Genomic DNA, 13775 nt, shown 5'->3' with positions numbered 1-13775 from the left:
ATATATGAATTAAATTAAAAAGAAAAAAAAAGTAAGTACATTAATAAGTTACAACAATAATATTGACAATGAAAAACATGAAGTTATAACTCATATCTATACAAAGGTTATGTTGTATACAACATTGCTATAAATGGATTTAAAAACTATAAACTTTCGATCACCAAACCAAATATGTCAAAGTGAGGATCATCAAGCAAGGTTTATAAATGTAGTTTGAAAAAGTCCCGACCTATTGCAATTAAGTGGTATTTAGATTATCACATATAGATTACAGATGATGCAGAGAAAACATTAGAAAATAGAGATACAAAATTAGAGATTAGAGATACAGAATATATATCGAAATCACACAGATTATATGAATGATATGGAGATTTTGATTGTATAAAATACTAACCTGATATTGGACAGGAATTTACTTTGAAGCAGACTGATATTCTTTCTCAGCGATGAAGAAGTCAACGGAATATATCATTTTCTGTAAAAAATTGAATATGAGGATAATTTGACTACCTCCAAAATTTAAGGAACTATTTGTGCATAAATATTCGTTTATACAAAAATAATTCCTTAAATCCTAGAGGTAGTCGGTTAATTTTGGATGGAATAACGTTTTCAAATAATTTCGGTAAACATAAAGATTTATATTGATTCATATCGTATCATTTAAAAGCGCAGGTTATTCATTCATACCAAAGAGCACAAGTGTAATTTTATATTGAACGAAACCTGCTTTGAGAAGATGGACTCGTGAATATGGTTTCTTTTATTAAAAAGGGAGATATTCTAAGGACATATATTAAAAATCTCTTTATACTTGAATACTTTTACTATATTTAAGTCGGCATAAATGGAGTTATTAGGGTTGAACGTTCCCTTGGCTAAAAGTGAAGATACGTGCCTCACCTTTACGACCTTGTCTTTAACCGCTCACGACCTCGTCCGACCTCCACGACTCCACCTGGCGATCCCTCACCGCTCACTCCTCCATCTCTGACTCAGGCTCTTAGGTTTTTTCTTTATTTATTTCATTGTCTATTTCTCTCTTTGATGTGTCTTTCACTCTTTCTAATTTCTAAGTTCTTTTTATTTGTTAAAGATTATTTGATCAAACTAATCATGTTTCTGATTTCTGTATTGCATACTTTATTTGATCAAATTGTCCCTTTCACTCTTTATTTGATCAGATTTAAATTTACTCTTGTTTTGTCTGAATGCAACTAGCACAAATATGAGTTTACTCTTGTTAGTTGTTAATGTTCTTAACTGTGCTACAAGTTTAAATTTATGTTTGATTCTTCGTAATGTTTTCTTAAATTGTTTTGATTCTTGATTTTGTGTGTTTGACTTTCTCTCTCTGGATGAGAACGTTGTTGATAATTTAGGAGTGATCAAATTGTCTGAACTTGCATTGAAACACGACATTAATATTAAAAGATCACGCAATGTAGCTATTATCATGTTTCGTTTTCTTTTGCTTATTTATGGTGGCTAAAATTGCTTAAATAGTTTAAGACTTCAAGGTAATGAACATATATATTAATTTGTCTAAGCATATAGGTAGATTGTAGCTATTGCTATTGAAACCTATAGGATTGATAACATACTGTTGTTGAGTTCGAGATACAAATTGGTTTTGAATGGGGGATTGGATGACCTGGATGATTAAATGGGGTTTGATGCTAAAATTCAGAATTTAAAGTTTTGCTCTTCCCGGAGTAGTAATTGAGTTTTTTTTTTTTTTTTTTTTTTTTATATTTCCCTTTATGTGATTGTAAGATATGGAAGATACACTAATTCTTTTGTTACTTCTGTAAATTATTTTTGTTAACTGATAACTGATAAATTATTTTTGTTATTTCTTTTGTTTTCCACTAGTAGGGTTTGATGGGAACAAAAGGTTGTGTCTTCCGGGAAGCTCAGATTGAAATGGGTTTTAGGGATGGAGGATTATTGCAATTTCCAAAAAAAGTGAAGGAAACACTCCGGTCTATATCTACAAAAGCACTAGCACCGTTGACTATTAGTGTCTTGAATTTTGATGCATACAATGGGAAGTTCGAGAAGATACATAAAGACTTTTCCCAGGTATTGTAGCAACTCTCATTTTTTTCACATGTTTTTTTTCTCTCAATATCGTGATAAAGTATAAAAACAAACCAAATCGTGGGAGATTTGAATGAATGATAGAATTAAGTGTCTTGACACCAAAGTTGTCGATATCCAGACGATAGCATCTAAATTGTTCAAGTCTAAATGATTTAACCTAATTAAATAATTTCATGGTTAGAAAGTCATAGTTAGTGGCATGTTCACAAAAAAAGTTGAAAATACAAAATGTAAATCAAACTAAATCGTACCCGTTTCCCAATTTCAAAATATAATACGAGCAATTACCCCAAAGGAAATAGAAAGCAACAGTCTTAAAGAAAACTTCATATTATTTAAAAAGCTAAATAAACTATTACTACATTGAAAGTAGAAACTATATATTGTTATGTTCCTATCGACAACTTTGTTCGACACTTTAGTAATGAGTTGAGATCCTTTATGATTGTGGCTGAATGGGAGGAAGGATGTTTCCATTTATACTGATTGTACAACTGAATAAAACATAATTTGTTATGTATGGCTAAAAAATGTTGTGTATGGATCATCATCCTTTATTTTAATTCATAAACCATTATTTACGCCTTGTTTTTTTCCTATTTTTTACAATATTTATATTATTTAATATTACATTGATGACACAAATGTTCTTTTTTTCATTAAGTACTCCAAATCTATGCAAATGAACTAACTTTATACGTTGTTTTTCATCAGGAATGGGGAAACGTATGTTCTATATATGACGAGAATTCCTTTAAAATGGATCTTAGTAATCTCGATACACTTTATATGAGACAATTGCAACTTTTCCAAAAGGTGAAGGTTGAACAAGGGTCTATTGATTTCAATTCATTTTATGAGAGGTTAGCTCCCATTTTTCACAAAACTCCACAACAGTCATCCCATAAAGTCTCCTCTCAGGTATGGTCTCTATACCTTTCATTCTTCCACATTCATGTTTCTTAATTCTCTCCAATATCGTTTTGAAAAAAAAAATCAAAACGTTTACAGTTTTAATGAATGATACTTTGTCACACCTTGAAAATCCGAGCATGTGAATGCTATTAATTCCTTAATTAGCGGAAGTTTTGACTAACAATACCTTAAAAACCTTGTTGTCTAAGACTACTCAAATCACTAATTCAAAAAAAATAAAACACAATAGAGATGGAATAACTATCCAATTTATTGTGAAACTTAACTCAAAACTCAATTTTTTTTTACAGCATAGAAACATAACTCGTTATCTATACATATATAAGTCTAGACTACCAAACTTGTAGAATAAGACTAGGAAACAAATTTCCTTGTATATGATCAAACCCTCGTGAGTCCTACTCAATTGGTCTTCCTTGTGTCCTACATGACTTTGGAATTCCAACATCTACAATATAAAAGAATATGACTAATTATTAAAACCCAAACAAATAATTAAATAGTAAAAACTCCTTAGAATCATTTATGTTTTCACGTTCCCTTTCGAGCTCCATTCTATGGCATTTTGTTTAGGTATGTTGTATGCCGATTAGTTCACAGTTTGATAAAATATAAAATATCGCGTCCAACTGTAAAACAAGTACTTCAAAATTTGATAACATGTTGAATATATTTATAAATGTTGAACTCATAACTTGTAAAAAATTACATATCTGAATATGTGGAAAAGTTGCCTCCAAAATTAGCAAGTGGCAAATAGTTCAGGGGTTATTTCCGTAACTTATCATTTACTATTCATAGTTTGACTATGAATAGTAATCTAATATGAAATTGAAAATGAAATTGGACGGAACGGAGGCGCAGCAGTTTTTTGGACGGCATTTTTGTTTTCACATTAGATTTATATTCTCCTCTTTGGCTATAAATAGCCAAAAAGACTTAACCCACAAAATTAACCCAACAATCAAATATATATATATATATATATATATATAGTAAAACTTTATATATATATATATATATATATATATATATATATATATATATATATATATATATACTGATACACCACCATATATTTTAGCCCTCTCACTCTATTTGTAATCTCTTTCATAATCCCTGTAAACACTGCAAATTATAGTGAATTGTTTCTCGGCTTCCTCCGCCCGTGGTTTTTTTTTTCGATTTGGGTTTCCACGTAAATTCCTGTGTCTCTATTCTATTTATTTTATTCGTATTTCGTTGTGATTATTACGCTTTGATAATTTTTGATCCCATTCCGCATTGAGCTAATATTATTTAAGTCTATTCGGATCCTTCGTATTTCACAACAATTGGTATCAGAGCATCCGGGTTGTAATATTAGCTCATTGGGATCATTTTATCAAGTAATTAATCATGTCTTCGGTAAAATACGATATTCCACTACTGGATCGTAACACACGATTTCCGTTGTGGCAAGTAAAGATGAGAGACATTCTCATTCAGATGGATTTACACAAAGCGCTATTGGGTTTCAATAAGATGCCTGATACATGGACCGAAGAAGAAAAGGAGATGAAAGATCTGAAGGCTTTATCCCAGATTCGTTTGCACTTGTCAAACGATGTTTTGCAAGATGTTCTAAAAGAAACGTCAGCGGCTTCTTTATGGCTAAAGTTGGAGCAACTGTTGATGACCAAGAGCTTACCAAACAAGTTGCATTTGAAGCAACGGTTGTTCAATCTCAAGATGATTGAAGGAGGCTCTTTAACTGAACATATATCCACATTTAAAGAGTTAGTAAATAACTTAGAGAATATGGATGTTCAGTATGAAGATGAAGACTTGGCTTTATTCTTACTGTCGTCGTTGCCAGAATCCTATAGCCATTTTCGTGATACTATTATCTATAGCCGTGACACTTTAGTTTTAGATGAAGTCTATACAGCTTTGGATTCCAAAGAGAAGATGAAGCATATTACTGGTGGTGGTTCAAGTGATGCTAAAGCCGAAGGTTTGAATGCCAAAGGAAGAACAACAGAGAGAAGTAGAACTTCTCAATCTTCCAACAGAACCAGATCCAAATCAAAAGGCAAACGAAAGTTTTGCAACTATTGTCACAAGAAGGGACATGTGCTTGAAGAATGCTTCAAGTTGAAGAATAAAGAAAAAGAGAAGACGGCAGCAAATGGTAAACAAGTTAGCACTTCGGGTGAAGCCGATGTAGCTGAGGTGGAAGGTATTGGAGAACTTTTGACAGTTTATTCAGATAAACTGGATTCCACTGGTGATTGGATACTCGACTCTGGTTGTACTTTTCATATGTGTCACAACAAAAGTTGGTTTTACACATTTGAAAAGGTTAACCAGGGCTATGTGTTGATGGGTAACAATACTACATGTCCAGTTCTTGGACATGGTTCAGTCAGGATCCGTATGTTTGACGGAGTTATTCGAACCATGGGGGATGTTAAATATGTTCCTGACCTCAGAAGAAACTTGTTATCTCTCAGTTCCTTTGACAAAAGGGGATACGAGTTTGCTGGTAAAGGTGGAGTTCTCAGGGTATTCAAAGACGGCTCCGACAAACTGAGAGCCAAACGAAAAACCTCAGATCTTTACTTTCTTGACGGTCAAACAATTTCGAGTGATGCTGCTGTTGTTTCAAAGTCTCTTTCTGATCCAGATCAGTCCCGTCTTTGGCACCTTCGACTCGGCCATATGAGTTTTCAAGGCATGTCAGAATTGAGTCGAAGAGGTTTACTTGGTCAACAAAAGATTGTTGATTTGGATTTCTGTGAAGACTGTGTATATGGTAAGGCAAAACGAGTGAGGTTTGCAAGTGGCATCCATACAACGAAAGGACCACTTGATTATGTTCACTCGGATTTGTGGGGACCGGCTCGAGTTGCTTCAAAAGGTGGAGCTATTTATATGCTCACTATTATTGATGATTTCTCCAGGAAGGTGTGGTCTTTCTTCTTAAAACATAAAGGAGACGTTTTCTATACCTTCAGAAATTGGAAAGTTCAGGTTGAAAAGCAATCAGGTCTGGTGGTAAAGTATCTTCGTACGGATAATGGACTTGAGTTTTGCTCAGAAGAGTTTAATGTCTATTGTCAAAAGGAAGGCATTACTCGACATCGCACAGTAGTCCATTCACCTCAACAAAATGGTGTAGCTGAAAGGATGAATCGCACCATTATGGAGAAGGTCCGGTGTATGCTTTCTAATTCCAAATTGCCAAAGTCTTTTTGGGCGGAGGCTGCTTCGACTGCTTGCTATGTTATCAACCGATCACCGTCAAGAGCAATCGAGAAGAAAACTCCGTTTGAGTTATGGTCCGGTAAACCTGCTAATTATTCAGATTTAAAACCATTCGGATGTCCAGCGTATGCACGAGTTGACAATGGGAAGCTAGAACCAAGAGCAATCAAATGCGTTTTTCTTGGGTACAATCAAGGTGTAAAGGGTTACAAGTTATGGAGCTTTGATTTGAAGAAAATTATCATCTCAAGAGATGTTACTTTTGATGAGTCTGCTATGATTCAACCAGTTGCTGACTCTTCTAAAAGAACAGATGCATCAGATGTATCATCCGAAGCAAATAAAGAGTATGCTCAAATGGAGGTGGAGCTTCCTACTTCACCTACCACTAATCAGAGTACAAATCAGCATCAAGATTCTTCTTCGTCGGATGAGCATGTTGTTGGTGAAGATTCAACACCTTCACAACCACAAGCTACTACTCAAAGCATTGCAAGAGATAGACCGAGAAGACAGATTATTCCTCCGAAGAGGTATGCTGAATCTGATTTAGTTGCCTATGCTTTTATTGTTGCTGATAATATTGAGTACGCAACGGAGCCTGCGAATTATGACGAGGCTATCAAATCTGAAGACTCAAATGATTGGATGCTCGCTATGCAAAATGAGATGGAATCCTTGCAGCGAAACAGTACTTGGAATTTAGTTCCTATTCCGAAAAGGAAGAGACCAGTTAAATGCAAGTGGGTCTATAAGCTCAAGGAACCTGTCAACCCAAATGATAAACCAAGATACAAAGCTCGGTTAGTAGCTAAAGGCTACAGTCAGATTCCTGGTATTGATTACACTGACATTTATTCCCCAGTTGTCAAACATACTTCCATTCGTGTATTGTTGGGGTTGGTTGCTTCTAACGATTTTGAGTTAGAACAACTTGATGTCACTACAGCTTTCCTAAATGGTGAGCTTGAGGAAGAGATTTTTATGCAACAACCTGAAGGTTTTGTAGTTCCTGGAAAGGAGAACTACGTATGCAAGTTGAACAAATCTCTTTATGGCCTCAAGCAGTCTCCTAGACAATGGTACAAGAGGTTCGATTCTTTCATGACCAGTCACAAATTCAGCAGGTGCACCTATGATAGCTGCGTTTATTTCAAGAAAGGTGACAATGGTTCAAAGATCTACTTACTCTTGTACGTGGATGACATGTTGATTGCAGCAAAAGATATGAAGGAGATTCAGAAGTTAAAAGACCAGTTGAAAGCTGAATTTGAAATGAAGGACTTAGGAGCTGCCAAAAAGATTTTAGGTATGGAAATTATTCGTGACAGGAAGTCTAGGATCTTGCATCTTTCTCAGAAAAGTTATATTGAGAAAGTCCTAAGACACTTCAATATGCACGAAGCAAAGTCTGTCAACACACCTTTTGCAGCTCATTTCAAGCTATCATCCGCTTTTAGTCCTACTAATGAGACTGATATGGCTTACATGGCACGTGTTCCATACTCTAGTGCTGTTGGATCTTTAATGTATGCTATGATCTGCACACGCCCTGATTTGGCTTATGCTGTTAGCATGGTTAGTAGATACATGGCGAACCCGGGGAAAGAACACTGGAAAGCAGTACAGTGGATTTTTCGTTATTTACGAGGTACGTCTTCCATGTGTTTACGTTTTGGCAAATCTAACACTGGGGTGTTCGGATATGTTGATTCAGATTATGGAAAAGATTTGGATAAACGAAGATCAATTACAGGGTATGTGTTTACACTAAATGGTTGTGCTGTTAGTTGGAAAGCCCAGTTACAGTCTACAGTTGCCCTGTCTTCTACCGAGACAGAGTACATGGCGATTACAGAAGCAGTTAAGGAAGATATCTGGTTGAAGGGGTTATTCGGAGAACTCGATGATAGAATAAAGGTGACCACAGTTTTCTGTGACAACCAAAGTGCTATCTTCTTGAGTAAAGATCAAATGTTTCATGACCGAACAAAGCATATTAATATTCGTTATCATTTTGTGCGGGATATCATTGAAAAAGGTGATTGTGTTGTGGACAAGATTCATACAGATTATAATCCCGCTGATATGTTCACTAAAAGTCTTCCTATAGCCAAGTTCAAATTATGTTTGGACATGGTGGGTGTTTCTGATCGCAGTTGAGCCTGAAGGCTCGTGGTGGAGGAACTATTATTTATTTTTCCGGAAACAATTTTTCTCTATACAAAATTGCAGTTTTTTATGGAAGTTTTAGAGTTTGATGAGCTAAAGGTTTTGACTAATCGTAAAGCATGACTTGCTTAATTTTGATGTCAAGGTGGAGATTGTGGAAAAGTTGCCTCCAAAATTAGCAAGTGGCAAATAGTTCAGGGGTTATTTCCGTAACTTATCATTTACTATTCATAGTTTGACTATGAATAGTAATCTAATATGAAATTGAAAATGAAATTGGACGGAATGGAGGCGCAGCAGTTTTTTGGACGGCATTTTTGTTTTCACATTAGATTTATATTCTCCTCTTTGGCTATAAATAGCCAGAGAGACTTAACCCACAAAATTAACCCAACAATCAAATATATATATATAGTAAAACTTTATATATATATATATATATATATATATATATATATATATATATATATATATATATATATATATACTGATACACCACCATATATTTTAGCCCTCTCACTCTATTTGTAATCTCTTTCATAATCCCTGTAAACACTGCAAATTATAGTGAATTGTTTCTCGGCTTCCTCCGCCCGTGGTTTTTTTTTCCGATTTGGGTTTCCACGTAAATTCTTGTGTCTCTATTCTATTTATTTTATTCGTATTTCGTTGTGATTATTACGCTTTGATAATTTTTGATCTCATTCGCATTGAGCTAATATTATTTAAGTCTATTCGGATCCTTCGTATTTCACAACAGAATATCATGTAAACCTGAATATACTGAAAACACTATAGTAGTTAGACCCTATTTATTTGTTATATGCCAAATTCGAAGGAAAATACATGAGGTGAAATTGTAAAAAGTTAGGACTTAGATGGGAATGAACTAATGTGATATTGTTGTACGTTCATCAGCCTTGGGAACCCAAAGACTTTTATTATCCTTTGGCAGCAAAGGCAGCTACTATTAGTGTCTTGAATTTTGGAGCATCAAACTTTGGTTTCGATGCATTCTATAAGAAGCTACACAAACAAGACTCTTATCAGGTATGGTAGCTTCCACATGTTTATTTTCCTCTTAATTTCATGATACAAGTTTTGATAAAAAAAATAATAATAAAAAATAAACAGCACGTAACGAGCAATTTTATAAATGATGTGACAGAGTGGAGACTACCGGATTAAGCATGGGAATTGTCGGATGACAAGGTCATATAGAAACGTCCAACCAATTGTAGCAAAAGCATCCAACAGAGAATATAATTGCATGCCAAAAGTTATGACAACCATTGCAACAACTGCCATTGCAGCTAGCCTGAAAAATCAACCAATGCTCCGAGAGATACTAATGAGGGTGGCAATGTCCATGGCATCCGAGTTTATGGCAGCAGTTATGAGAGTCATTGCACAAGATCTGATAAGTCAGACCAAGCTCCAAAAGTTACTCATGATGGGGGCAATAACCAGGGTTATTAATTTCCCATTAGGTATGTGTCGAGAACACAACAATCGCGTACCTGCTTGGCTTACACCTGTTCTTGTAGCCATTCCATATATATCCATCACCGTTAATGCTATTCTGATGCCAAAAGCCACCGCGCCATATACACTTGCCGCCACCGTTTTGGGACTATATCTTGGATGTATGGCTGAGGAGTAGCGCCTAAAATCCATTGCCGCCATGTATCCGCCTGAGCCACAGTATTGGTATTATAAATATTAAATCATGTCAAGTAGTTATGGGTTAATGGTTTATTAATGCAACGAATATCATTTTGTGGAATTATATTTAACCGTAAAAATGTGATTTTGTTTGAATTGCTAGTGTGGTACAATCCAATTTGACAATTTGACTTGTTTTTATAGGTTACACACTTTTGTATTGCCGTTTCTTATATTATATGATAAATATAATAGTCGGATATGTTTAAATAGTTACGGTTAACTGATAAATTTGTTTCTGGCCTTAGTCTTATATAGATAGAGAAAATGAAATACTTTGTTTGGATGTTAATTAAAGAGTTTTATTTCCATCTATCTATGTAGCACATATATGTATGTGTGTATGTGTAACTGTGTATGATTATGTGCGTACTAAACTATTGAATTATGTGTTTAAATGTTGGATACTTTTTGGAAGGCCATAAGGCACTATAGTGATTGATTTAATTAATTTAAACTTTGATAAAGAAAATCAAATCAAACCCAAAAATCCGCAGAAGAGAAGTGCGATTTCTTCGAAATTGAGGGATGCTTTTGATTGTTTGCACATTTTGGATCCTCAAGTTCCTTAGTGATTCGCTAAAATTCTTTCACTTCATTCATTCCCCTTTATCCAATATTATTTTTGGAACTGAAAATCTAATCTAATCGTAAACTACCCCTAAATAGACATGTCTGAACTCTCAACCTCAAAGACGTTGGACAATACTTGAAAAACTGTCTTCTTCCCCAACATAAGGATGCAGCTCGCAACAAATGAAAGAATGTCAAAATAAGCAATCAAACCCCATTGGTCGTCTTGGCTCGTCTTCGCCACCACAAATTGCAACGATAATGGCCGACCATGACTGGTCGGGGTGGTGTGCACGGACCACGACCGTGGCCATGTCAACCACGAAGCGGCTATTGGCCGGTATACAGAATGGTCTTAATATTTTATAATCTTTCTTTACTCTTTTTGAAATTTCCTAAGGATGAAAAGAAAAAGTTGAGTACTACTACAACATCAAATATTGTGTACAAAGCCAAAACTTGGTTACCATGAAATTAATACAAAAAAAATATTAAAATTACAAGAAACCAAAAACTACGAAGCTATCAACTACTAAAAACATCAAATATCACTCTCATGGTTATATCTTTATTTACACCGAAGACGACTGGTTACATGGCTTTAACATATTTTGATTGAAAAAAAAAAGTATTCCAAAACATAAACTCCTCATAATATATATATATATATATATATATATATATATATATATATATATATATATATATAATCATTTATGATTAGTTATAGACATCTGCTGTTAGTACACTGGAGCGTTACAACGACAAATGTAAAACATGTGACTGATGTTAAATCTTAATATTTCTATTTTTTTAGAATCTTAAGTGAACCGTCCCCATATATATATATATATATATATATATATATATATATATATATATATATATATATATATATATAGGGTTAGGTTATTTTGTTTTTGCTAAGTATTGTGTGCATGTGTAAATGATTCTAGACCAATCATTTGTGTTAAATTAATAAAGTGATTTTCCTTTAAAATTAAATAGAAAAAAACAAAGTAATAGGATTTCATTAAATGACCGCGCATGGAAGGGTAGTATCATACATTACCTTCATTTTAATAGGAAACCTTCGTTTATTTTTTAACAGATATACCCGATTATCCCAAATATCTCACAAACAATCAAAATCAATAACCCATTTCTATCGGAGATCAAAACATATTCTGATTTTGTTTAATCAATCTTCAAAATCGGAAGATTCTGTGAACGTATTTAATATAAATATCGACATTAAACCCTAGAAGATGGAGAAGACATTGGGGGTTTTCTGTGAACTGTATTCTTGAAGAATGTGGAGTACAAGATCGACTTCATTCAAGTCCAAGTTCATGAACACAGTAGAGACAATGTTGAATCTTGATGATGACGATTATGATGTCTGTTCGAAACCTGAAGGTATCGATTTTTTATTGAAGTGGATGTTTATTGAGTTTAAATATGTATTCTACTGTAATAAATGTAGTTAGACTGATTTATGCATGTATGATTTGTGTTTTGCAACTAGAAGTTGTGATTTTGGTTTAATTCCTTAAGAAAATTATCTAGTTATGAGATTCCGCTGTGATATTTACAAAAAAATAAATAAATAATAAAATCAAAACCTAATAATCTGATAGAATCAACTAGTTATGGAGCTTGTTTTGCAAGAATGTTTGATATTCTGTTAGAATAAATTCTGTTGGAATCAAAATTTGTATATGATTAATGAATTAAAGTGAAACATTTAGAATTCTTGTAGAATGATAGACTTTATATGTAGGATATGTTGGTAGAATGCAACTATGTATATGAGTGTGAGTATTTCCATGGTTAGTGGATTATGTATCAAAGTGACCTGTATGATATTCTGGTAGAATTAAATGTTGTATATGCATGCTCATTTTATGTTAGTATCTTTTTATTCTATTAGAATTGCAACTATGTGTATAGTATGTTTATTTTATGGTAGTATATTTTTATTCTGTTCGAATAATGAATAAAAGTGAAACATTTACAATTCTTGTAGAATCATAGACTTTATATGTAGGATACGCTGTAGAATGCAAATATGTATATGAATGTGAGTATTTCCATGGTTAGTGGATTAGGTATCAAAGTGACATTTATGATATTCTGGTAGAATTAAACTTTGTATATGCATGCTTATTTTATGTTAGTATCTTTTTTGTTCTGATAGAATTGCAACTATGTGTATACTATGTTTGATGTATTTGTTGTATTCAATGACAGAAAAAACTGTTTTGCAACTACTTAACATCACAACATCATCCAATGGCAAAAGCATTAAGTTTTAAGGCGGGTCGTGTAATGAACATATCTTGGCAAGTAGAAAATCCTGAAACAGATTGTGGAATCTACCTTATGAGACATATGGAAAGTTACATGGGAGGAAATGAAGGGTGTTAAGAGTGTGGTCTTACAGGTAAAATGTCTGCTGATGTGAGTGCTATAGGTAAATTAAGAACAAAATACATGGCAAGAATGTTGACAACCGACTTCAACAAGTATAAGAGTATGATAGTTAAAAATTTTGAAGTGTTTCGTAAGCTTGATATTTTGGAACAAACTATGCTTCTTCAAGAGTCATGTGAAAATAGGAAGAAAAATAGAAAAGCAAAGGGTCGTCGGTAAGCATTTGAAGTGGTAGTTTGGTTTTTTGAAGATACATATTGACATGAAAGTATATGAACTTTTTGTTTTAGGTTATTTAAACATAAATTTGGTTTATGTTAGTGTTTTGAAAAAATACTTTGTCTTTTAGACGTTTTGAATCGGTGGTTGCAAGAATTCATCTTATATCTTCTAACAAAATATTTGTTTTGATCTAATGGCTGTGTTGATGCATTGTTTATTTTCTCGAATGATGATGTGGTTTATTGTTAAAAGGCAATTCTGTTAGAATGAGTTATAGTTTAATACTAAGTCTTGATGAGATGTTTCTGAAAAAAATTAGTATTAAACTATTAAGCTTTTTTATGTATAAT

The 13775-nt window shown here is 33.5% G+C and overlaps 1 protein-coding gene across 1 annotated transcript; it reads left to right on the top strand.

The window, feature by feature from the left end:
* Positions 1–904: 904 nt before the first annotated feature.
* LOC145135550 (uncharacterized) lies at positions 905–10201 on the top strand. The gene is made up of 5 exons (XM_079069810.1): positions 905–1013; positions 1882–2091; positions 2827–3033; positions 9388–9519; positions 9638–10201. Exons 2-5 carry the CDS (start codon positions 1891–1893, stop codon positions 10130–10132), a joined length of 1035 nt encoding a protein of 344 aa, XP_078925936.1. The 5' UTR covers positions 905–1013; positions 1882–1890; the 3' UTR covers positions 10133–10201.
* The last annotated feature ends 3574 nt before the right edge of the window (positions 10202–13775 follow it).

Source organism: Lactuca virosa, chromosome 9 (assembly GCF_052849685.1).
Source record: "Lactuca virosa cultivar CGN04683 chromosome 9, Lactuca_virosa_CGN04683_v6, whole genome shotgun sequence".
NCBI classification, from domain to species: domain Eukaryota; kingdom Viridiplantae; phylum Streptophyta; class Magnoliopsida; order Asterales; family Asteraceae; genus Lactuca; species Lactuca virosa.
Note: the sequence above shows the minus strand (reverse complement) of the source record. Positions and strands in the feature narration are given on the sequence as shown.